Genomic DNA, 24,578 nt, shown 5'->3' with positions numbered 1-24,578 from the left:
AAGAAACAGAATCAAAAACCAAAAAACTAGGAAAGACAAGATAAACACTTTTGGTTTTGTAAAGCAAGTGTTGAAGGTAAAGGTTGCTATCAGATGAAGTCCTGTGGTAAGTAATGGAATGGCAGAAATGTGTGGTGGCCAAAGACTTTTGGTTCCTAATGTAGAAAGAGCTTCTGCATATTGGTAGCAAAGAGAAGATAAAATAGAAATTTGGTGGAGGAAGTGTCATTCGGAGAAGAAAAATTCAAATGGCAGAAAATCCCATGAAACAGGGCTCCATCTTGTTGATGGGAAGGGCCCAATGAAGCCAACAAGAGGCTGGTCTAGGACCCATCAGATGAGTGGAAATTTTAAAAAGTCGTTTGTGTTAGGGATGAGGCTGGGAAATGGGCGTTGCTGCTGGCCATGTGAATTGCCTCTAGGTCTGTGGAAAGTGATATGAAAAGAGTTATTAGGAGAAAAAAATATACAAATCTTTGACTTAACTCTCTTATATCTGGGATTCTATTCTAAGGACGTATATACAAGGATGCCTGTTGGATCATTGTTTGATGCCTGTTGATAGGGGGATGGTCGAATAAAATTTGTTATAGATGACTGAGTTTTGTGCAGGTCTCACAAAAGGTAGACCTCTATTTACTGACTTGAAAGGATGATATTTTGCTAAATATAAAAGGCAAATTGAAGGCTAATTTTTATGGCATAATCTCATTTCCTTCCAGTAAAAAATAAATGAAAAGAATCAAGTATGTATTTTCACTCGTTACAGTGATTGTATATTGCTTTCAGAATTTAGAAGAGAAATAAGAAAAAAACCATTGTCCCATAGAGCGCTGGGCCCCTGAAAGACACAAGGATTGCACATGGGGGTCAATGGCCTCCCTTTGCACAGGGCTGGGTGGGAGCACGTGCCTCTGGGGATGTCACCTGCCTGTCAGGCTGAGCAGTGTACCATCTGGTCTTCCAGTGTACAATGAAGCCCTCCCCCAGCCCAGCCTTGACACTGTCATGTTTCTGAAATGGCACTGCTCTACTTAAAATTCTGGAAGGATTTCAGTATTTCCGCATAGCTTTCAGGGTAAATTTCAGGCTCTTCAGCTTTTTCCCAAGGCTGTCCATGACCTGGCTTTTGAACACACCCAGACGTCTGCAAGTGCTGGTCCCTCAGCTGGGATTGCTTGGCTCCATTTTGCTTGTCTCAGCCCCAGTTCCACTGGCCTTTTAAGGAACTATGCATTGTCCTTTGCCCAAGGGGTCCCCGATACCCTCCCCACTTTGTGTAGAGACTCCTTGCACCCCCTTGTGCAGTGATGACCTTCTCTCCTTCTGGATGGTACATTCTAGAAGATGGAGATTGGGCCTGTCTCAGCACCTGGGACCTTGTGGGTTGTATGGATGGAACGAACAGGGCTTTTCCCATGGTTAGTTCATCATTCAGTTATCGCTCAGGGACCCGGCCTCTGGGTCTTATACTCAAGAAGTACTAGCGGCGAATAATGGACCAGCAAGGGCTTCATTGCGTAGGTATATAACATCTGTTCCGTGGCAGGTGCCTGGGCCACGGAGATCGTGTGACTGTTGTTTCCACATGGACTTAAAGAGGGCATAGGTTGCCTTCTCCATCACCATCCCCAGCAGGTGGCCAGGGAAGGATTCAGGAGTCAGGACGCTAGATGTTATCCTGGCCTGAGCTGCAGAGACAGGCGTCAGATGCTGGGTGTTCGTGTGTCCACGTGAGAGCAGCAAGAGAAGGCAATTCCCAGAGGTGAAGTTGGGCAGAGAGGAAATGGGATGGTGTGGGGTCCCATTTTACAGTGATGACACACCTTCATGACCTTTACACCCAACACTGGCGACGCCTTGTGAAGTCTGATCACAGAGATAATCTCCACAGAAATTAAACAAAATGGCCGACAGCTCCCAGTGCCAGACAGTTGAGCTACACGAATTTGGTAAATCTCAGAGAGGCCCTTAGAGCTGTCCCATGTCTGTGTGCTGTGAGATAGTCACAAAAGCCCTTCTTGAGGACCACACCGCATGGGAGTCCATTATCTGTATTACAATCATGAACAGATAGAACTTGGGGCCAGGAGGGCCAGGAACCCAGCCTGTCATTTTCATGTTGAGGAAGTGGATGCTGGACAACTCCACATCTATGGCTCCGGCTACAGTCCACGGCTCCGGCCACAGCTCTGCCCACTCAAGGCTGGATGCAGCCCTCCTCCTTGCAAGACCCCAGGCATGGCCTGGTAACTTAATGTTGCCCTATTCAGTACTTAGGTGTGACAATTTGGGGGCATCCCTTCCCTGGGCGGGTGCTGTCTAGAGCAGTCCTGGGTTCAACCAAGGGCTTTCTCTTCGTTAATCACTATCCTGGGAACTTGGGAGCACCTAGAGCCACTCCCTTCCCATCCTTGGGCTAAATCATCAGAACATGGTTTCTGATCATGGCGGTCATTGTGCTGGGCTTTGGGAGCCCACCACCCCAGGCTACAACCCTGCCTGGCAGCACATACAAATATTCATGTAACAGCATAGCTGTACCCAATGGCAAACTTATGAACTGGAGTGTAAATGCGCACTTGGGAATTTTAAAACAGCACCGAAGTGCTCTCCAGATGGTATTCAGTGGGGGAGGTAATGGATGCAGGCCTCTGTGATTATCCTGCATTAAAGTTATCGATCTCAGGCCCTGTGTGGCTTATCAGAGCATGACGTGAACTTCAAGTCAGTAGATGATACGGGGTCATCTTGACACACAGCTGTGATGCTTGTGGACACTGTGTCCTGCAGATAAATCCCTGTGCGTTTCTTCCAAAGGGGACTGGCCAAACATGCCCTGACTGAGGGTTATTTCTGGGACCCAGGTATGTTTTAACCTTTGGAAAAATATATGTCCATTATGAATATGCAGAAAAATAGAGAAAATGAAAGGATCACCTGGTACCAGCTAAGGGTTTGGTGCCTCTCCACCTGGTTAAGAAGAGTTCTTAAAGTGGATGGGGGAAAAAAAGCAGATAATGTGGTCCTAAGACAACCTCAGGTTCCCTGATACTCCTCTGGGCCCGGCCATACACATGCCCATCATGGGCTACCCTCATGTAATTATCGATCATTTTCATGTAGGTGAGGCTTCCTTATCATTTTGCAAATGAGGAGTAGGAGGCAGAGAAAGGTTAAGTCTCTGCTGTTGAAGAAGTTGATGGGCACATAAACAGATACATATAATACCATAAATAATATACTGTACTGTAACAATATAATGTAATAGAATAGAATACAGTATCATATAAGCAGCACTGAAAAATGTTACAGGGACTGTGGAGCACAGGGGGAGGTTAGGAAGTGAGACAGAACATTGGGGACAGGGCTAGGGTGAGCAGCCTCGAGCAGAGGGGACATTTGCTTAGAGGACCTCTTGCTGGGAGCCCCGAGCCCAGCCCAGGGTTGGGGGTGAGAGAGGGAGGGCAAAGGAGGGGGAGATAAAGCTAGTCTGGGGAGAATCAGCCACTGAGAAAGGTGGAAAGGTAGGCAGGGGCTAGATTGCAGGATGTTTTTTATGCCATGTTAAAGAAGCTGAACATTTTCTCGCAGGTGAAGGGAGATCTCATGGGTCTTTACACAGGTACAAGGCATGGCCTTCATTGTGTTAGGCTGATAGCAAAATACTTACCTGAGTTAGCACTTTAAAACTCAGTGCAGTGAAATCGCATGTTGTCTCTTACTGTGTGTAAGAGTTACAGACGTTGTGCCTACTTTTTGATGCCGTGGAAATGAGAGGGGAATCAGGATGTGCACAATGGGGCAGTGGGAGGATGCAGAAGTCAGAGTCCCCAGGGCCACAGGGCAGCTCTGGCCGGATATTGCTGGTGTGTCGGGAAAGGAGGAACAGATGGAAAACGTATGAAATCTGTGAAAAGCTTACAGGAGGTGTTTCCTTATTGAAATCTAGCTGGCAACTCTCTCGTCTTTCAATTTATTCTAAAATTCTGCCATTGTTTTAGCAACTACTTTTCCATTGTGATTTTTTTTTCAGACTTGACATTCTGTTCTGTTGATTAGTCTATTTTGGTTTTTACTACCAAGTGGCTTTAATTACTGACTTTAAAAAAATTATTTTCACATCTGTTGCACAAGTTCCTCTCATTATTCTGATGAAAAACTTTTTTTGGATTTTCTCAAATATTTAATATGGAGGCGTCTAAATCTTATCTTCTGAAATCCTTTTTTCTTTCCCTTCCGAAAAAAAAAAGTCTTGTGAATGTTATTGTAATGATGTGAACTTTGCAGAATCATTTAGGGGAAGCTGGCACCTTTAAAAAATGGTATCTTACCATCCAGAAAAAAATGGTGTGATTCTCCATTTACTCAAATGTACATAGTTTGCTGGTGATCTTTAATGTTTTATTTTTACAGAGCTGAAAGATTTTTTATTACTTTTTTTCCTAACCATTTGTGATTGTGAGAAAAATATTTTTTCTATTTTTTTTTCAACAAGTAATTTTTGATAGGTAGGAAAGCCATTAAAGTTTTGCTTATTTATTTTGGAGCAAGTTTCCTTGCTAAATTCTTTTTTCCCCTTCTTCTTTTTTTTTCTTATTGTGTCATGGACCTTTCCTCATATTTCTTATTTATTAGCCTCCTTTCTTTTTCTCCTACTTCTTTCTTTTTTCCTAATCAGAAATGGATGTTGAATTTGCCAGAAGACTTTCTAGCAACAATCGAAATAACGTTTTTCCTTTTGATCTATGATGTATTATGAAAATGATGAATTATATAAATGATCTTAATACTTAGTCATCCTCTGTTCTTTGGTCATGGCATATTATTCTTTGAACGTACTGCTGGATTTCATTTACGTTCAAGGCTATCTGAGTCCTGAACATTTGTTATCTCTTGGTAAAATTCTCAGTGTCAGCAAATTTCTGAAACTGCATCTCCCTTGAGGGGCTCCTGTCTCCTCCTGTCCTGCTCAGAGGAGGGCGCTCAGGTGGTCTTAGGGAACCAAGCTCAGTCATCACTGCACATCTTCTGACAGCTGGGTAGCAGAGGGCACAAGATATCATTGGAGTTGTAGGGTCAGAGGGGACACTGTTATTCCTCTCAGGGAAGACTCTGGATGGACAGGGGTGGCAGGGAGACTCCCAGAGCCCGTTGGAAGAGATGATCTCGGAGCTGCTCTGGACATTTAGGTTTGCTGAGGGGGGTGGGTGTGTACTGGCACCAGAATGCTGCCTTTCCTCTGCAGAAATGGAAGACAGGGTCTAAAGAACATAAAAATGATTTTAACAAAGCAGTTTGAGGCAGTGCTCAATTATCAGCCTTCCCTGGGGAACCCTCATGTGTCTTTGGCTGAGTCCAGAACTAATTTGGGGGAGAAAAAAAAGAGAGAATGATTTAGAAGCTGTTATCATATGGGGAAGGTGGGCCATAGTATAAATAAACCTCAGCATGGCCGGCCCCAGAAATGTGTTACTTATGCAAAGCGGCTTTGGGGCATTAATGTCCTGTAATCAGCTAGCTCACTCTCAGCCCCTGGGATGTGGATAAGGGTTTTTACAGTTTACCCAGGAAAGGAAGGCAGCTCACTGGATCCACCTGTGCCCGGAGGTGCAGGTGAAGTGGAGTTTCCAACAGGAGGCTACTGGGTTGTCCTGAGGGACACTCGGAGCAATGATAGGAGGCAAAGCTTTTCAGCCTAAAAGTGCTACAGATGAAGGCCTTAGCTTGCAGGCATTGACCCCAATCCATTCTAGACTGGAGATTGGCTGGTGACTTTTTCTGTGAGGGCCAGTTAGGGTCTTTGCTTTGGCTATATGCAAAGCAGCCATCCCCACCTCTCTGCTTTGGAAAGGCCATTCTAAGCTGACCATCCCTGCAAAACTGTGGGGAAGAGTTGGAGTTGGCCCCCAGTCCCAGTTTGCCAATCCCTTTTCCAGATGACTTGGAAGACATGAGATGTTTTCAGTGCCTCTGAGTGATCAGTTAAGCCAAGATGCAAATTTCTTTCCACTGGAACTCTTCTCGGCCGTAGTGCCACACTGAGCTCCTAAGGAAGGGAGGAAGGCCCACTGGGGGTACAAGTCAGCTTCCCCTATTCTTAGCATGCTAACTCTCCCTCCCTTCAATAGGAACTGTTAATTCCTTCTGGGTGGAACCTCAGAGAACAACATTTGATGTGTTAAAATGGATGCTGTTGCTTTTTTGTGTTGACTATTGTGTTGTAGGCGTGGAAGAGGGCAGTCAGTAGATATCATTTTTAACTAGATATGTTAATAATTTAAGATACTCCCAGAGACAGTAATTTGAATGATGACACTTGTTCTGTTGCAAAGTAATAGACTGATTTCTGGCAAGTTCTTAGCCAGGACTTAATGAATCTGGGGTGTGTCCACCATCGTCCCCATTACAGTGAGAGACCTACAGTATCCTTTGCAGGTAGAACCAGGGGGGACTAGCGAGGACACACAAAGATGTTGGAATTAGGCTCAAAGCACCCTAACCTACCTTTGGAAGACGCTGCAGGCTCATTGCTAGATTCAGTCTGCTACACTCTTGTACTTACAGTCCTGTTTTTTTGCCTAAAAAAAATCTGCCACATAGAACTGACACGAAAATCAGTCCAGCAGCCATTCTGCATGCCTACTGTAGGCACTTAGGTGCAATGGATGTTCAAGAAACGTTAATTCCCTCCCTGCAAAGACTGCACCCGGAGGCTGAGTTTTAGGTGTCGAAGGGACACTGGCTGCTAACCTGTCCTCCCAGAATCCAGGATCTGGGCTGTCCCATTCAACAGTAAATGCCCACATGAGCAAAGCCAAGCTTATAAGCAGAGCCGTAATTGTGATGTGTGTAGGTTAGTGTTTTGCTTGTGTGTATGATCTTCCCTTAGTTAAGGATATTCAAGTCTTAGACCGTAATGTACCATGGGGCAAGAATGAGGTTTCATGACAAATGGATCTGGCTTCTCCACGAGGTCCCCTCATTCAGGTTTGGTTTGTGAAGTTTTTGCCCAGATTTGGGAGAATTGAATGCATCCCCGGTCAGGATTTGCTTAGAGGAGATTTCAAATGTTGATTGCTCCTTCTTTGGCTCTCGAAGGGGTGATTTGACATCAGCAATGAAAGTATCTTGGATGGTTGAAATTCACAAATGGTAAAATGCTTCATCGTTTTCTTTAATTAAGTAGCCGAACCGAATCCTTTGGAAATAGAGCATAGCTCAAAACATTTCATGGTCTGGTCTGCAAGGCAGCGAGGCAAACAGATGCTGGACTGGATTGCAGGGTCCAGGTCCTGGCTTCCTCATTTCCTAGTTGGGAGACTCAGACAATATTCGCTTGCTATGCCTCAGTGTCCTGATCCATTCATCGTAGGTGATGATAGGCCTTACATCCTCTAGAGAGTTTTTTGCAGATGACATCATTAATATAAGTAGGCTGCTTGGGATAATGTCTGGTACACGTTGAGCATTAGCTATGCTGTAGTTGATTTGATTTGTAACCGATAAATCAATGGCAAATCAGACATTTCTCTGATCAATGGACACTTTTTTCAATTATATAATTCATATCCATTGTGTGACGCTTAGGAAGCAGACTACAGAGCATAAACAGCATTCATGATGTGTGTCAGGGTTGACCACTGGTAATGATGGATTTATTTCTCCTCGTGACTTACAAAAAAAATTATGTACTGAGATTATGTCGTAAGTATGAGTTTGAGCCTAATTATTTCACTTAACATGTATCAGAAGCATTTCCCCAAAGTATAAAAATTATTCATAATCATAATTTTTAATGGCTATATAATGTAACCCTATTAATTAACTATTAATTAATTAGCCGTAATGAGTGATATATTTTCTTAGTGTTGAATGTTTCTGTTGTCCCCTTCTGTTGAGGCAGGAGCTTGGGGCAACTGTTACTTTCAGGACTGTGACAGACAGCTGTGTGTATATCCATATATACACTTTTTTTTTTCCCTCAGTACTTCCTTAGTCTTAGGTTTCCAGAAGTAAAGTCATTGAATCCAAGGTCTGAACATTTCTAAGGCCCTTGATAGATATTAATAAACTTCCTTCGTGGATTATTTACAATTAAACTCCCATTAGCAATGTATGAGGGACAAATTGTTTCTAAGAAAGTCGACACCTTTGGCCTCTTTGTGGCTGACATAGTAACAGACGAACAGAAAAAGGGAATCCTTGAAAGGTCTTGAAGTAAAGCATTTTTTATGCGTTCAGCAGACAGCCTTTTTTGGTGTGTGATAAAAACAAAAACCCCAAACCTCAAAGCCCAAAAGCCAGACACTATTCTGGTCCAGCATGAATGGAAGAGTGCCCGGCGCCGAGTTGTCCTGGCTCTGGGCTCCGTGTGGCTCCTCCTCTCCTATCCTGGAGTCAGGCTGTCCCAGGAATACCTTGTTCCCAATGTCACCGTGCTTGCCAGTGAGGTGAGGAGGCACGTGGAAGGCTGAGGCTTGTCCTTCTCTCCCCTCCTGCCAGCTACACTGTGGGCACCGTCCAGGAGAACAACGACCAGGTCTGGAAGTTCCAGAGGTACTTCCTGGTGCAGGAGTATTGCAACCGTCTGAACATCCCCTTCCCCTTCGTGGTCTTCGCCTACTTCTACATGGTGGTCAAGAAGTGCTTCGGGTGCTGCTGCAGGGAGGGAAACGCCGAGCCTTCCGCCTGCTGTGAGTGGTTTGTCCGTCTGTGCTGGGGATCAAAAGCAATGATCTATCACAGGGACTCCCAACGGTCCGCGTGGCCGCAGGAAGGAATTACGCACCGTTAGGTCGCGGCACACATCTGTAGGTCTGTAACGATCAGGTACCAGGCCAGCCTGTGAATGATGAGAGGGGAAAGAGTAGATTCAGGGAGTGTGGCAGATTTGCTGGGACAGTCTTACTCTGGAGGAAGGACTTCCGGGTGAGCATCCTCATCACGTAAATCGGACATCGAACAGGCATGCTTTATGGGACAGGGTCAAAACATGACTTTGTGTTTGCTTCTGGGAGATGTCAGCCCTACTCCGGCAGAGCTCATGACTTCTCTGGCTGCTCCTAGAGAAATAGGAAATCCTACAGTTACTTTACTCTAGATTCAGTCCAGTCTATTAACTAGCTCCTTAATTGCCATTCGGGCTGGGCGGGGGGAGACTTCCATCTTTGTGGTACCCCCTCTCAGCAGGCAGAGTTGTCAGGAAGTGTGGGCTGTTGGCTTTTTCCTCTATTACGCCCCTTCTCTCCCACCCATCAGCTGCGGTCACTGACCCGCTGTAGGTTGGAGCACAAGGAGGAAGGAGGTGAAGAAGCAGAAAGTCTTTTCCAGAAAAAGGGGTACTGTTCTAAGCCCGCTCCATGCTCCCTGACCTGGCATGTGTGTAAAACTGATCCTTTACTGTGTGGGCACTGGGTGAGCCCTTCAGCTGTTCCCTGGCTGGCTCCTTAGCTCCAAGGACTTGGCAATCCTTTCTCTGGTGGCTGCTTCCACTGAGCCTCCAAATGCCAGGGGTCCATACTGTGCACACTCTCCCTGACGGGGACCCACTTCCTTTCCAAAGGCAGGAAGGTCTACAGCTCAATCGGTTCTCTTTCTTCTGTGGCCACCCACCTCCTTAGCTCTGCCAAGGTCCGAGGTGCAGGAGGGTCCCCGCACAGCTCCCTCTCCTCACCCCCACTCTAGGAACCAGAATCTGTCACCATGGGATTCTCCATCACACTCAGGTACCCCCTCCTCAGGTATAGCTGTCTTCCCTGCACCAGGCTAGGTTCTCTTAATGCCAAATCCTGGATCCCCTGAGCCAGACAGATCATCCTAGCATACAGACATGTTTCAACCACATTAAGCAGGAAAGAAGGGAGAGGCCTATTTTTATGCATTTGCACGTTTGGACACAGAGAAAAAGAAAGGGTACCACTAGCCCATTCACTCTGCCTTCTAACCTTGGATTTAGCCTGGGGATCTGGCTCTGGGCTGGGCTGGGGTAGCCTCTCCATCACACACAGCACCGGAGTTCGTGTGCTGCAGGGACCACGAAAATCTATACATTTCTTTTCTTTTAAAAATCAGAAGAAAAAGAATGAACTTTTAGGTCACAAACTTTTAATCAAAAAGAGTAAAGCATGAAAAGGGGTAAACCCTATAGCACATAGAGAAGAAACAGTGTAAAAACAGTCGTCTTGCTCAAGGCTTGCTTTCCTTTGCAAATACGAACTTTGTTCTGGGGATACAGTTATGAACAAAGTCACGTGATGGCTGGGCTGCTTGGGCCATATTTTTACCAGAATGGTTCCAGAGAAAAAGCAAGCCATGGGTAGAAGTAGCAGGGAGGAAGGTTTTGACTTGATATAAGCACAATCCCTGCTATGAGGAAGTGAAACGAATAGCTCTGTGAGGCCGTGAATCCCCACCACCACTGGTTGGATTCCGTCTGGGCCTAGGTGGATGGAAGGGCTATCGGGGATGGAGGTCCACTCTCCAAAGATACACTGTGCTCAGTCCAGGATCAGGGGAACCAGAAAGCTCGGGGTATAATTAAGGACAAATCTCTGTCTTCAAACAGTTCTTAGTCTCAGGAAGGAATAGAGAAATGGAGGGAATGGGTGACCATATGGCAAGTCCTTCTCCACCCAGAGTGTGTTGATGGTGGAGATGGGGAGCTGAGAGTCCCGTTTACTCATTAGACTTCTGGACGTGTCTTTTCACCATGCATTCATTTGCTTCTTCCTGATGATCACTAATTCTAGAAACAGCAGCACTCTGTGGTTGGCAAAGCCTCTTGTGGTAACCCATTTCCCAAGTTCACTTCGCATTTGCCTGCACGTGAGGGGGACGTCATGGGATTTAAGCCTAAACTGTCCTTCTTTGGAGAAGAAGGAAAGATTTTTCAACTAGCTTTTCAGAAAAGGTAGAATCCAAACTTCCATCTTGGGTACTTTCTGGTGACCTCCTACAGTAATCATGAAAAGGTATGCTACCAGTGATCCACTTGTATAAAATATATTGCTTTCCATGAAGCGAAAGTATTCCATATTCATTATAGAACATTTGAAAACTATAGAAAAACACAAATAAGAGCAAGAGCACGTGTAACCCTCCACTCAGAGATAAATATTGTCAACATAATGGTATCTACTCTACTATTTTTGTGTGGCTATGTGATAGCTAGGTTGTTCTGTAAAGACATATTCATAATCTAATCTGTTCATTTGGCTAATGATACATCATGAACATTTTCCATATCTCTAAATATAAATCTCTCTGACAGTTCTTTTCTTTCTTTCTTTTTTTTAAAGGATTTTATTTATTTGTCAGAGAGAGAGAGAGCGAGCGAGAGAGCACACACAAGCAGGGGGAGCAGAAGGAGAGGGAGAAGCATACTCTCCACTGAGCAAGGAGCCCAATGCAGGACTCAGTCCCAAGACCCTGGGATCATAACCTGAGCTGAAGGCAGTGGCTTAACCGACTGCACCACCCAGGTGTCCATATATGACAGTTCTAAACTGTAGAGTATCCCAGACTATGGCTGCGCCATATTTAATGTAACCAATTCCTTGCTGTTAAACATGTAGACTGTTTCCATTCTTTCAGTATCACACAGTGCGATGATAAACAGATGCCTTCATTTTTTAGCACATCTGAACTTTTTCCTTGGAGTTATTCATAGGAGAGAAATTTCTAGATAAATGCATGTACAGGTTTAATTCTTTTGATATTGTTGGCCACCTTCCTCTTCCACCTTTTCATCCATCATACCCGAAGGCTGTGACAAATTTACAGATATTTCCCACTGAAACCTGTTGATCCACATCTTTGCCCACATAGGCTACAGTTATTACTATAGACTCATAGACTCTGCTAATTTTCCACTTTGGTTGGTGAAAATGCAACGTCATCATCCCAACAGCATTGTTTTGACTGCTAGAGAAGTTGGCCATCTTTTCTTTCTTTCTTTCTTTCTTTTTTTTTTTTTTTTTTTTGTCATTAATCACTGTTGCTCTCTGGTTCTGTGCTCAGAGTGTGTTGATCCTTTCTGTGTTGATTTTCAGGTACTCCTATTGGGCTTCTGCAGACATTTTCATTTGAGGAAAAGACATTGGAAATCACTTGGCTAAGAAAAATACCATTAAAAGAAATTCAGTTAGGGATTACTTTCTATAAATCTGTATTTGCTATGTAGGATTTGCTTCAATCCTGTCACTTGCCTTATTGGCTAGGTCTTTAATTTCCAATTAATTCTTTTTCAATCCAGGCAGAACTTATAATTTAAAGGCAATTTAAAAACAAAACTCAATAGACTTTTTTTCCAAGTGGACACCTACATGAACATATGTTCTTTTCTTTCCCCCATGAATTCATACAGCGAATGGCCGCCCAGTACACCACTATCTGAAACATAGGCGCCATGTTGATCTGTTATTTTGTTTGCTTGCCTTCCGAAAGGCCCAAGTATTGTAAGAAACTGAACTGGGAGATCTTGCTGGAACATACCCCCAGGCCAATTTTATGGCAAACCATGTTGAAAGGAAAAGACTAGACGTAAGAGTTTTCCTTGAGGTCTACACCCAGACCGCATATTTCACAAGGGGAGGAACGATGTCCAAGGCTTATTTTCCTCTCCTCCGAAGTTCCTATTCTGGGTTTAGGCTTAGAGCAGCAATCCATCAGTAATTCTCTGAGTGGTTGATTTAGCATTTTTACGTCATCCAAATGAAAGAGGAGCACATATAAAATGTGAGGACAAAATTTATTACTGAAATGATTTTGCAAAGTCACAAAACACACAGGCAGGCTTTAGATTTATCTCTATTTAGAATAAAGATTGCATTCCTATTTCAGGCAGGCAGCTCCCATTCCTCATTGTTACTAAGAAATTCATTAACATTCCATCGCTCTGCTGCTGCCACTGGTAAGTCACATTACTTAGATCAGCCTGTGCGGGGACAAATCTAATTCTTCTGGCTCCAGGGTATCTATCACCAAATGACTAGCAGGTGTTGATTTAAGAGGTAAGGGGCAAATGAGACAATTTGAATGTGTGTGTGTTTTTTTTTTTTTTTTTTTTTTTTTTGGTCTCGTTATTCAAGGTTTCAGAAATGAAGACAACGAGACTCTGGCGTGGGAGAGTGTCATGAAAGAAAATTACCTTGTCAAGATCAACACGAAAGCCAATGATGCCTCGGAGGAGTATGTCAGTAGTTCATTTCTGCTTTGCTAGGCTCCCCTTGTACACACAAGGCGGCAGAACATAAGTAGCTTATTTGTGTAAACTCTGTAAAGAGAATTTATAGCAGAAAGAAATAGCACCAAAAAGATATTACCTAGTCAATTGAAAATAACAAGCCCCTACGTGTGTGCCAGGCTTTCAAGAAGGGCAGAACCTCCCACCTACCATCCTGAATGTCCTCCAGGTCCTGGGGGGAAGAAAGAGGTATTTGGGGACTACAGGGCAGGGCACGGGAACCAGGTAACAAGAGCGCTGCTCCCTCTGCCATGGCTGTGGCGGTGGATTCTGGGGAGACCTCTGATCATGGACAATTGGCATAATCTTGGTGGTGCCACACATGTGTCTCTGTGATGAAGAAATAGAATCGAAAAGCATTTGATAGATCAGTTAGAGACTATCCTTGAGAATTCCTCACCATTATTTATGAATTATATGGAGTTGTCATAAATGTCCCATGGAACTAGAAAAGTCACAGCTAAATCCATAGATGGTCCCCAAGTAGTGTGTCATGTATGGCCTTTAGGCATGTGCCCTTCTTATTATGCACGTTAACATGGTTAACGGTCCGATGTAACTCTAATTGAGAGCTCCACAGTACCTTAAAATTTACTCTATCTAAGAGTAAATGTAAGCACACTCAACCCCTGTGCTACGTTCAACACAGCTAATGGGACATGGCCATGAGGTGCCATGAGGTACATGGCATGCTCTTTCTCTTTGAGTTACAAGGTAGACTCCCTAAGCTTTCTCCATTCATTTCATCCATAGACGCTGAGATCTTGATTTTGGAAAGGAGGGAGGGACCTTACCGCTCTCTCAGCAGAGGTAGCATGCACTTGCTATACTGCTAACTGGGGTAAGAGTGGGATCCCACTTCATTTGGGAAGCAGCTGACATGGATTTAGTTGAAAATGAAACTAATCTGTGTTTTGTTCTTTGAAAGACTGAAAAATTGAGTGTAATAACCTTTTCCTCCCCCTTTCCCTTCTCTCTCTCTCTCTCTTAAACATCTTTGAAGAATGAGGCATCGCTTTAGACAGCTGGATACAAAGGTACAGTCCTGATAATAGTTTTGGAAACAACTTTTTTTTTTTTTTTTTAAAGTCTGTGTTATTTGGGGTACCTGGGTCGCTCAGCTGGTTAAGTGTCTAACCCTTGGTTTCAGCTCAGGTCATGATCTCAGGGCTGCGAGATCGAGCCCTGGGCTGGGCTCTGCACTCAGGGTGGAGCCAGCTTGAGATTCTCTCTCTCACTCTGCCCCTCCTCCTCCCCACCTCACCCTCCTGCTCACGTGTACTTTCTCTCTCTCTCTCTCAAAAAAATAAAAAAATCTGGGTTGTCTTTGAGCTTTCAGCTAGAGGTCCGTGGTTGCAGTCTGAAAACAAAAGAAGTTAATTATTTAAAAAAAAAAAAAGATAGAAATGACCCTGTTCCGTATTCATCTTTCTTCATTCACTGAGTGAGGTCTGGGTACTGCAACAGAGCTGCTTCTCAGATGTTCCTGGCCCCTCCGGGCAACAGGGCTGGAGTCCCATTCCCATGATCTCTAAACTCTTTGATGTCTCTGTCAGGCCCAGGACCCCGTCTTCTCTTTCTCTCAGCTGTAAAAGCAGGTGTAAGATGTTTGTAGTTACAGAAACACCTGCAAGGCTCAGAAGAGCGATTTGGGAGCCTAAGTGGCTCTGTGCTCATCTCGGATGCTGCTCTAATTTGCTAGCTACTTAATTTGAAGGGCACTGCAGATGCACAAATACACATGTGAACATTAGGGTTGGGAGAGTGTGCCCACATCCACCCGGAGTTGGGTGGCCAGAAGTGATGATTAGGTTTAGCAGAAATTACAGTTGACTCATAAATACTGGATCCCTGTTGGGCTCTGTGGAGGAGATGATGCGTGGTATTTTATCATGGTATTTTGAGACGAGCATCCTGGATGATGATCGTCACATTCCCTCCCAGTGCTGTGCTGTTTGGGGCTGGACAGTACCCCACCAGGTAAGGCAGAATCTCAGGCACTCAGTGCCTTGCCCGGACCAGTAGGGTCTCAAGGAACATTTGCTGAGTGAAAAAATGACCCAAAAGATCCACATGGAGCTCTTATAGAAGGATTTATCCAGCTCAAAATTTCTTGGTTATTTTTGTGTTATTTACCACCGGCGTTCTTAAGAACCAAGGCTGCATTTTCATAGGCCTCGCCTCCTGAAGTCTGGTGCTGACAGGACAGTATGCCTTCCTGGTCCCCCCGGAGCAGCTCTTCTCTTCCTTCTGACTCATCCTCTCTTTTCCTTTCTCTGCAATGACCAGCTGTATACACTGGTCAACTACTCAGGATGGTGGTGTATTTTGTGCAAATGCTTTGCTCCATAACGAACAATCCCTTATAGTTCAGTGGCGTCAACCCACCATTTTATTTTGTTCTAGCTTTTTTTTTTTTTTTTCCAGTAGGTCGGGGGTTTGGGAAGAGCACATCTGGGAAGTTCTGCATCACGTGTACTCAATTGGGTTTCTTGGGCTGGATACAGTGGGTGGTGAGGCCAGGATCTGGCATCTCGGTGGCCTTCTCTTTTGCCCATGACTTCTGATCCTTGTGGCTTGGGCTTGTCATCGCTTGGCGGTCTTGAGGCAATCCCCCTTCTTCCAAGAGTGAGGAAGCAGACTGCTGTTACTTTTGAGGGCCTGGTGTGATGTCACTTCCACCAGAGTCTGTTCAGAGAAGCCACCGACCAGATTCAGTCACCCACCTCCTGAGGTAGGAGTGGCACTTGTGGACAGGCACGAAGGAACCATTAGCAGCCATCTTTGGGGACTCAGTATCACACAATAGCGGATCTTTTACAGCTTCTCTCATTCTGATGTGTTGTGGGTCATTCCCTGAGATGCTGGGAAGATTCCTATTTGATTGGAGTTGAATGCTGTACGTAAATGATTATGCTAGGATGTGTATCACGATTATAACCAATGGAGAGGAAAAAGAAAAGTGATAGGTATATTTAAAGATTATGGAAAATTTAGCGAATATTAGGAGAATATATGAAAGGAGCAATTGGAGATAGCATTCTCAGATTGAGTATTTATATTAGACACATATGGTATGTAATAAATAATATATATCCTTATATGATATATTCACTTTTCTACCTCATGTATTTATATTTAGGTCCATTGTCTGTTGCTTCTGTGGCGGGGACACGTAGCACATCATATTTACCGAGCACCCGCGATGTGCCAGGCATGGGGCTAAGAGCCTTCGAAGCAGATGTGGCCCCCCAGTGTCATGAATGGAACCTTTGTGAAGTGGCGTGGTTATAGGACCTGAATTGTGCAGGATTTGGTGGCAACAATGATTATCTTTTTTTTTTTTTTAATATTTTATTTATTTATTTGTCAGAGAGAGAGAGAGAGAGAGAGAGAGAGAGCATGCCAGCACAGGCAGATAGAGTGGTAGGCAGAGGCAGAAGGAGAAGCAGGCTCCCTGCCGAGCAAGGAGCCTGATGTGGGACTCGATCCCAGGATGCTATCATGACCTGAGCCGAAGGCAGCTGCTTAACCAACTGAGCCACCCAGGCGTCCTGGCAACAGTGATTTTCAATGCAGGATCTGGCACGCACTCCACAGATCACCTGTGTCTGTGTCAGAAGGGAGCAGGGTCAATAGCTGGAAAGACCCGAGTCCAGAGAAGCAGGGAGCATTCCAGGCAGCAAACGAGGGGCAGCGTGAACTGGGGAAGCTCTGAGTGGGAGGGAAGTGGGGGTGGCTGGGCCGTCCTGTGATGGAACTTGCTTCTGTCCAGTTGGATTTTATACCGTGTGAGAGAAGCTTCTGCAGAGTTTTAGCTGGAGAGGGCACATCTGGTGGACTTTTTCAAAGACCCTCTGAGCCACTGGGGTGGCCACACAAGAGCAGCTTAAACAGTCTGGTTTGAGAATAGAGGCACCCCAGACTTGTTTAGGTGTGTGTGCAGAAAGCAGGCTATTTTTGGTTGTTGTGTTGTTTTCACTCATGGTCTCAGTTGGGGTAGCTTTGGAGGGAGAGAGGGGCAGGGCTGGAGCCTCTCTGGGTTGTGGGTCAGAGGTCATCAGTGAATCAGGGCATTGGAACCAGGAGCCGTGCCGTTTACAGACTGAGACCTCCTGACCACTGAGGATCTGGCGGTGACAGCATCAGTGGGGACAGTGGGCCAGAGCTGTGGGGGCTGTGGGAGGTGGGGGCTGGGAAAGTCACTTGTCATGGTTGAAGCTGTCCACACACAGGCCAGGAGTTCCCAGGGTCCTCAGAGAAGAGCTTGCAGGTTCTGTCTCTTTTGCATGCCCCTCGATGTGGAGCTCAGCCCCTTTGCTGGTTTCTACTGGAAGCCCATTGGCGCCATGCATTTTGTAGGTTTGGGAAGAATCTGGGAGGGTCCCAGGGAGGCCTCAGACTGTGCACGGTCTCACTCCCTGTCTCCCTGCTTCTCATTCTGCTCCCCTGTCCCCTCTCCTCTTTATTCCCTCCTGGATCCTGTACCCTCCCCACCCTACTGAGCAACAAAAAATGTCTCTCCTTTGCATCCACAGAGAACTTAAGGGAGGGATCATCACCTGTTCCTTGAGCAAGTTCTCAGAATCTTACATCTGCTTTTAGCAGCTTATTGAAGTCATTCTACTCTCAACAAATATAGGGCTCTCACTAAGCCCCTTCAACAAATAAAAAATTTCTCCATTCATTATACCCTAAAACAAAGTCATTCACAATTGACCCTAGGTCTGTAAGTAGTGATCTTACTAGACCTTCTTTATTTTAGGCAGCTATTAGTCTTTATGGACTCGTTTCATTCTCAGAAAAAAAAAAAGTTAAATGAAGAGATTATTACTGGAAATAAGCCCAAGATAAAAACATATTTTTTTCCCTTGAGTGAGAAACATACCAAGTTAGAAACCAACTGTATTGAAATTGCACTATGTCCATGAACTTTTATCAAATATACTGATAAGGTGTGTAATTTAGAATGAGGTTCATTCATCTTGTGTCATAAGTTGTGAAAGATGCACATATCAAAAATAATTTTATTATGTATTTTACTTAAATTGTTTTGCTATGTATACATTTTTTGTGGGAGTAGACACTTCAGTTACAAATATTTGATTTATTAGTATTTTATCATATTATTATTATTTTTAAATATTTTAATTATTTTAGAGAGAGAAAACAAGAACGTGGACATGAGTGAGAGGAAAGGCAGAGGGAGAAGATTCCCCATGGAGCAGGGAGATGGAGGTGGGGCTTGACCCCAGGGCCTTGGGATCATGACCTGAGCCAAAGGCAGACACTTAACCAACTGAGGCAACCAGGTGCCCCTATATCATATTTTCATTAGTATTATACTTCTACTGAAGTGAAACATTCTTGATATCTTATAATTTTATTAGCATTAACTACATATGCCATGATTATTTCTGCATATTATTTCTCTGTGTGGTTAAAACCTGTCATTTCTATCTGAGAACCATTGTTGATTTTCCTTTGAGAAAAGCTCCCACTCCTTGGTGTTGATGAGTATTTGCTAGTGCCATGATTTCGGAAAGTAAGCAGGGGGCAGGGTCCATATCGCCTGCCACCCATTCTGCTCTGTTCCAGGATACGCCATACTTGCTACTTAGTATCTACATCTGTTTCAAGGAAAAGCCATAGAGTAATCATTTAAATCATGGACAGATGGAAAATGTATCTTAAGACCCGTTCTATGTTTTCTCCCTTTCCAAGATTAATGATCTCAAGGGTCTTCTGAAAGAGATTGCTAATAAAATCAAATAGAAATTCATGGACTGTAATGGAGAAAAATCCGATTATAGCAAGGTAAGTCATGTTAATGGACTACATTTTTGCTCTGAAAATTTACATATTTCAATACTAATTTAAAATCATGATATTTTTTCTTAGTTATTTTATTTTCCATTATTATCAGATTTGAAGATAATGCCTTGTTTAAAAAATTCAAACAATATACGGACATAGGAAGGAACAAGTAGAAGCCTCTCTTCACATTCCTTTCCCACAAATTTTGCTCCCCAAGGGAGGTTAGCACGGCCAGCAATAAAGTACATGTATCCTTTTGAATCTTTCAAAGGCACTCACAAACTATATAGCTATTTGGCATTAATGGAATCAGGTCACACTGCTCAAAGACTTGATATTTTTTTAATTCTCTTTCATGGGCATTTTTATGGATCAGTGCCTAAAACATGTTCCTTATTCTCATGATACACTATACACTATGCAACTTTATTGCTGTGGGACAGAAAATGTATGTCGATCGTCTTTTTCCACCAAACATATTTTAGTCACACATTCAAGGCTTTTCAGCAGTAGCTCATTTGTACGGTAGAAATATAATTCAGTTAACTGGCAGTTGAACCCAAGATTTGGCTCCGTGATCTTACCATTTGCTTTAATTATGTTTGTATATTACCCGTCCAAGTTATAAACATAATAAATGTTAAAATGTGAACATGTAGTTTGAAGGAAAAACAGCAATGGGGATTCCATTTGATGAAAATTTATTAAGAGAGTAAATTGCAAGGAACAGAAATACAATTAAGACTCTCCCTCCTCCTTCCCTTCCTTCCTCCCTTCTCTCCTACTTTCCTTTCTTTTCTTTAAGATTTTATTTATTTATTTAAGAGATAGAGATCACAAGTAGGCAGAGAAGCAGGCAGAGAGAGAAGAGGAAGCAGCCGAGCAGAGATCCCAATACAGGGCTCGATCCCAGGACCCTGGGATCATCACCTGAGCTGAAGGCAGCAGCTTTAACCCACTGAGCCACCCAGGCGCCCCCTACCTTCCTTTCTTCCTTCCTTATTTCCCTCCTTCCATCTTTCCCTTTGCTTCCCTTTCCTTAATCTTTATGAGTGCCCACTAACTTCCCAAAGAAGTCCTGTGTCAGGACCTAGGCTGAGGCTCCGACACCGAACATGGGCTAAGCCCTAAACACTTACCCTGCAGAATTTCTCTTCACAGATTGATTGTGTCACGGAGGGGATTGTGTTGCATTAGGTTCCTTTCAGTATTTCTGGTCACTCCAACTCTTCCTTGCGTCCTGACAATTATGGATCATAGATATGGGGGACTTTGTTAGAGCAAGACAGATCCATGCTTTATATAATCTGGAAGGCAGGCATGAACTCCTAGATGTGCTCAAGACAACAAGTCTTACATATTTAGGAGGAATGTATTTCAACTCTCGCATAATGAAAACAATAGTATTGTTTTGGTGAAAAATAAACTGTAGTTTGGGTTTGAAACACTTGTCATTTTGTTTAATTTATGAGCTGAAATACATTTAAAAAAACCAGAAAGAGATAACAAAAATTAAACATGATTTTTTAAAAACTGTGGTAGAAAAGGTCAGAAAAGATCCCAAATGAGATACCCATCCACCTCTCAGCTCCAGTATCCTCAATATTGTTCCTCTTCAGATGTGTTTACTGTGAGTAAAATGAGCAAGTGCACTGGCTTCTTATTGACTTGCCTTTTGTGAAAACTTAATTTTTTTTATTAATATAAGGAGAGTTGATGAATTGGTGAATGAAAGTGAATTGGGAAAAAGACATTCCTTCATTTCTGTGCAGGCCACCCATGAAAGAATGAGGATGAGAAAACAGATAGCCTATAAATTCATAACTGTTGATATCTTTAGAAACAATGAATTTTGAATGTCCAGGTTTTTTGTATATATTTTTTTCTTCTCAATATAAGACCCATTTTCTTTTTCTTTCTTTCTTTTTTTCATGTTGTTTGGCCTATCCTTTAGAAGTTCATGGAAAATGTAATTTTACAGGCAACCATTTACATGTTGCTAAAATATTGTTCAGATATGTCTGTCTCTAGAGGGGTGAAGGTGATCTTTTGGGGGGGGTAAGGGCAAGGAAGGAGCACACCAACTGTAGATGGGAGTGACCTGGTGTTGGTAGGGGTAGGTCCTTACCAATTTGCCCATCTGGCCTCTCCATCCTTAAATCAGCCTTTGATCCAATAACTTGGGATAAAATAAACAGTTGTGTATGTATTTCCCTTTCTCCCACACAAGGTTGAAAGGAATTAAGAACTGAGGACAGAACAAAGCCACTTGTTTTCTCATAGCTTTATACTTAGAGTGGACTTAAGGACCTGAGGGCCATGGGGGAAAGACAGTCACTGGAAATGTGTTGATCCCTACATAATAATCCACTGATTCTTGCATTTGCCACCCCGAAACTCTAGTTCAGGGAAAGAATTGGAAATTCTTTTGGATGTCATAATAAAACTTCATTTCAACAAAAGCAGTTCTTAGCTTTATTTTCAACTTACCCTTTCACTGATGGAAAACCACTCTGCAAATCAAGCACTGGGAAACTTTCTGAGTCTTCGCCTAGCCTGGCTGGTCTCTTACCTGTGGTCATTGTGTTCTCATGGCAAGCTGGTCAGAACTCACATCTTTAAGAGAAAACATGGTCTCATAGCCACTCCAATACCAAAAGAAAATCAATTTTTTAGAAATGCATTTGGACTCATGACCCGTATATTACCAATATATTTAGAAGCAGATCATCTCCTGAGCACGGACATGGGGAGTCCATTCTTAAGACAGTGTTCTTTCTCTGTTTCACAGGTGACATCAGAAGTCTAGGTGGGAACAAGTCAAGGAAGGCTGAGGAAGAGCTCTGTTACTGACCACTCAGTGAGAACTATTCAGGCCCTGGGTGTGCCCAGCAGATGGTTTTCATCGCCACAGTGTGCTCAAATCTGAGAAACAGACATGTGATTGGTTTCACACGAGAAGATGGATGTGAAGGAAGAGCTTTTCCTGAGGGCTGCCCTGTTACTTCCTGAGTCTCGATCACTCGTACTCGCTGTGGATCATTATAGAGTGTGTTCCTGCACTCCCCTTCTTTCTTCACTTCTCCCGCTTCTGACCCATGCGTATTACATCTCTCCTGGGATTAAGAACCGGGTCAGACCTCTCCTCCCATGCCACTGTTGTTTAGCGCAATCACTTCTCTGCTCCTTCCCTTTGTGGAATATGTGACTAGTTAGTTTAAAGTCTGCCCAGTCAGGGCTGATTCTGAACCACGGTGGAGCAAGAGGGCCCTGCTCTTCTCAGGAAAGACTATTCTCACTTCTCATTATGCTTTTTATTTATCAGTGGAGGTGACACACCCGCATCCTGTCTTCTCCCACTTCGCCAGGAGCTCTTAAAGATGTGAAGATGAAGAATCACTCTGAAATGGGACCTTGGGAGGCACCCCTGATTTTGTATTCAGGGGGTGCTCCTTTCTTCTCTTACTCATTCTTTTCTCAGTAAAAATAACCCATGGATATTATAGAAAATTCAGACTACATGGAAAAGTAGAAGGAGTATAAATAGTCCCACTAGTGGTTAAAGATAATCACTGCTAACATTTTAGGGTGTGTTTCCAAATCTATTTTTTTCTATGCATATTTTATTTCTCCTATAAGATTTTACATGATGTCATCAGACTACATATACAATTTTGTATAAGCCTTTTCACTTAGTATTTTATCAAGGATGTTTTTGTTATATTCATGGTCTTCTTAAACATTATATTAATGATTCAACCTCCAGTGATTTCCGTAGTGCAGGTCATTGAAGGCTGTTTCCAGTAGGTTGGGGGGATGAGCTTCTTGGTGCATGCATCTTTTTCTGCATTTGGGAAATTTTTCCATAGCTAGACTCCTGGGAGTAGATATTGATTATCAAACCATTTACAAGGCTTTTTCATAAATGTATAGCAAATAGGAATTATTAACTTAAGTCTAAGATAAGAGGCTCTTGAACTTAGAACTCTTAACATAAGGTATTATATTTAATCCTTCGCCTAGGCAGAAATCAACATGCTTACTTAAATATTTTTGTGAGATGCGTGAACTTAGAACTCTTAACATAAGGTATTATATTTAATCCTTAGTTTAGGCAGAAACCGACACGCTTACTTAAATATTTTTGGAAATTGGAGGTATTGGTTTAGAATTGGGGAGATCATCTAGCTGAACACTTCTAGTCTCAGCTTTCTCTGGAAGGGGAGGTAGCTTTGCCTAAAAGATGTGCTAGAAGAACATAAGGCACTTTAAATGTCCATAATTAGTTTTTCCAGCTTTGACTAGACTATAAACTCAGTGGCTGAAGAAGGAAATCTTGGAAGGAAGCTATTAAAAGATCATCTAATTAAAAAAACTACAAAAGCATGAACCAAAAAAAGTGTTTTATCATTTTGTCTGGGCTTTAGTTAAAATGATTACTCACAACATTCATAATGTTGGCAGGGAATGAATTCATGGGAATGAATGTCTTTTTTACTTAAACCTTATTAATGGCTTAAAGGGGAATCCTCTTCAATAGGGTTGAGGAGCTCGTGGTTTCAGATGCTGAAAGTAGATGGAATAAAATTTATATGACAGAAATTGCCAATGAGTGGAATTTTCAAAACTTCTCTGTTTGTGGGAGAATGTTCCTTTTGTTTCAACTAGAGTATCTGCCTTTTCTAAAGCCTCCAAGAAGAGTCCTAGGTTCTCTCCGTACTGCCTGGGAAAAAGAAAGTGTGTGGCAGTGTATGTGTAAGGAGTCTCAGCCTCTTACTCTCATTCAAATAGTGAATTTGAATAAAGTCAGTAAATAAAACTATTTTCAGTTTGTCTCATAAGACAAAATTTAGCATTAACTATTGGCCGATCCCCCTCAACCTGTTCGTCCATACACTCCTATCTCCATTTGTCCGTGTTTTTGTTAGTTTAAGAAAAAGACCCACACACACCTTAGTAACAGCAGCACAAGAAGTTCTCCTGTTGACGATAGTGATGGAGAAACTGGCCCATACTCAGAATTCACTGGTCCTAGAGAAGAAAGTGTTTTCAAGAAAGTGAAGTGTTTTCAACTCAGCTTGTCTGGTAGATGTTTTTGCATGGCCACGCTCCATGATATTTACATATGCCAAGTCATTATTTTTAAGTGTAGCTCACAGAAGGAGCACAGGTGTGGATCGGTACCTCTAACCAAAGCTGCTATATCTTGTGTGTGGTGCTCACTGTGTCCTTTGCTATTACATAGGTAATCTGCAGCTTGGTTTAAATGAGTGTGTCAATGAATTAGATGACAAGGAAGAACGGTCCGGTGTTGCTTCCGTCATTTTATTGACAGTGGACATAAAATAAAATTCTTTTTTTCTTCTTCTTGAGAGAGCAGTAAGGATTTTAATTCTCAACGCAAATGAGAGATACAAGTACAACAGAAGACACAAACTAATTAATTTCCTGATCATTTTAGATGCCAGGACCTCTCTATGGAAAGGTCAGCTCAGTTTCTTATGTAGACACGATA

At 43.1% G+C, this 24,578-nt stretch overlaps 1 protein-coding gene across 2 annotated transcripts in view; it reads left to right on the top strand.

The window, feature by feature from the left end:
* Positions 1-24,078, top strand: part of TRPM8 (transient receptor potential cation channel subfamily M member 8) — a 77,311-nt gene extending 53,233 nt beyond the window's left edge. Inside the window, exons 8-12 of one of the 2 annotated variants that reach the window (XM_059167653.1) lie at positions 8,506-8,696; positions 13,092-13,191; positions 14,250-14,283; positions 18,971-19,063; positions 21,855-24,078. In XM_059167653.1, the coding sequence (XP_059023636.1) occupies positions 8,506-8,696; positions 13,092-13,191; positions 14,250-14,283; positions 18,971-19,021 (376 nt within the window). In that variant the 3' untranslated portion in view covers positions 19,022-19,063; positions 21,855-24,078. The remainder of the gene's footprint in view (positions 1-8,505; positions 8,697-13,091; positions 13,192-14,249; positions 14,284-18,970; positions 19,064-21,854) is intronic. The other variant, XM_059167651.1, reaches the window with a different exon arrangement.
* Positions 24,079-24,578: the final 500 nt, after the last annotated feature.

The sequence above is a fragment of the Mustela lutreola genome, chromosome 3, assembly GCF_030435805.1.
Source record: "Mustela lutreola isolate mMusLut2 chromosome 3, mMusLut2.pri, whole genome shotgun sequence".
Classification (NCBI taxonomy): domain Eukaryota; kingdom Metazoa; phylum Chordata; class Mammalia; order Carnivora; family Mustelidae; genus Mustela; species Mustela lutreola.
Note: the sequence above shows the minus strand (reverse complement) of the source record. Positions and strands in the feature narration are given on the sequence as shown.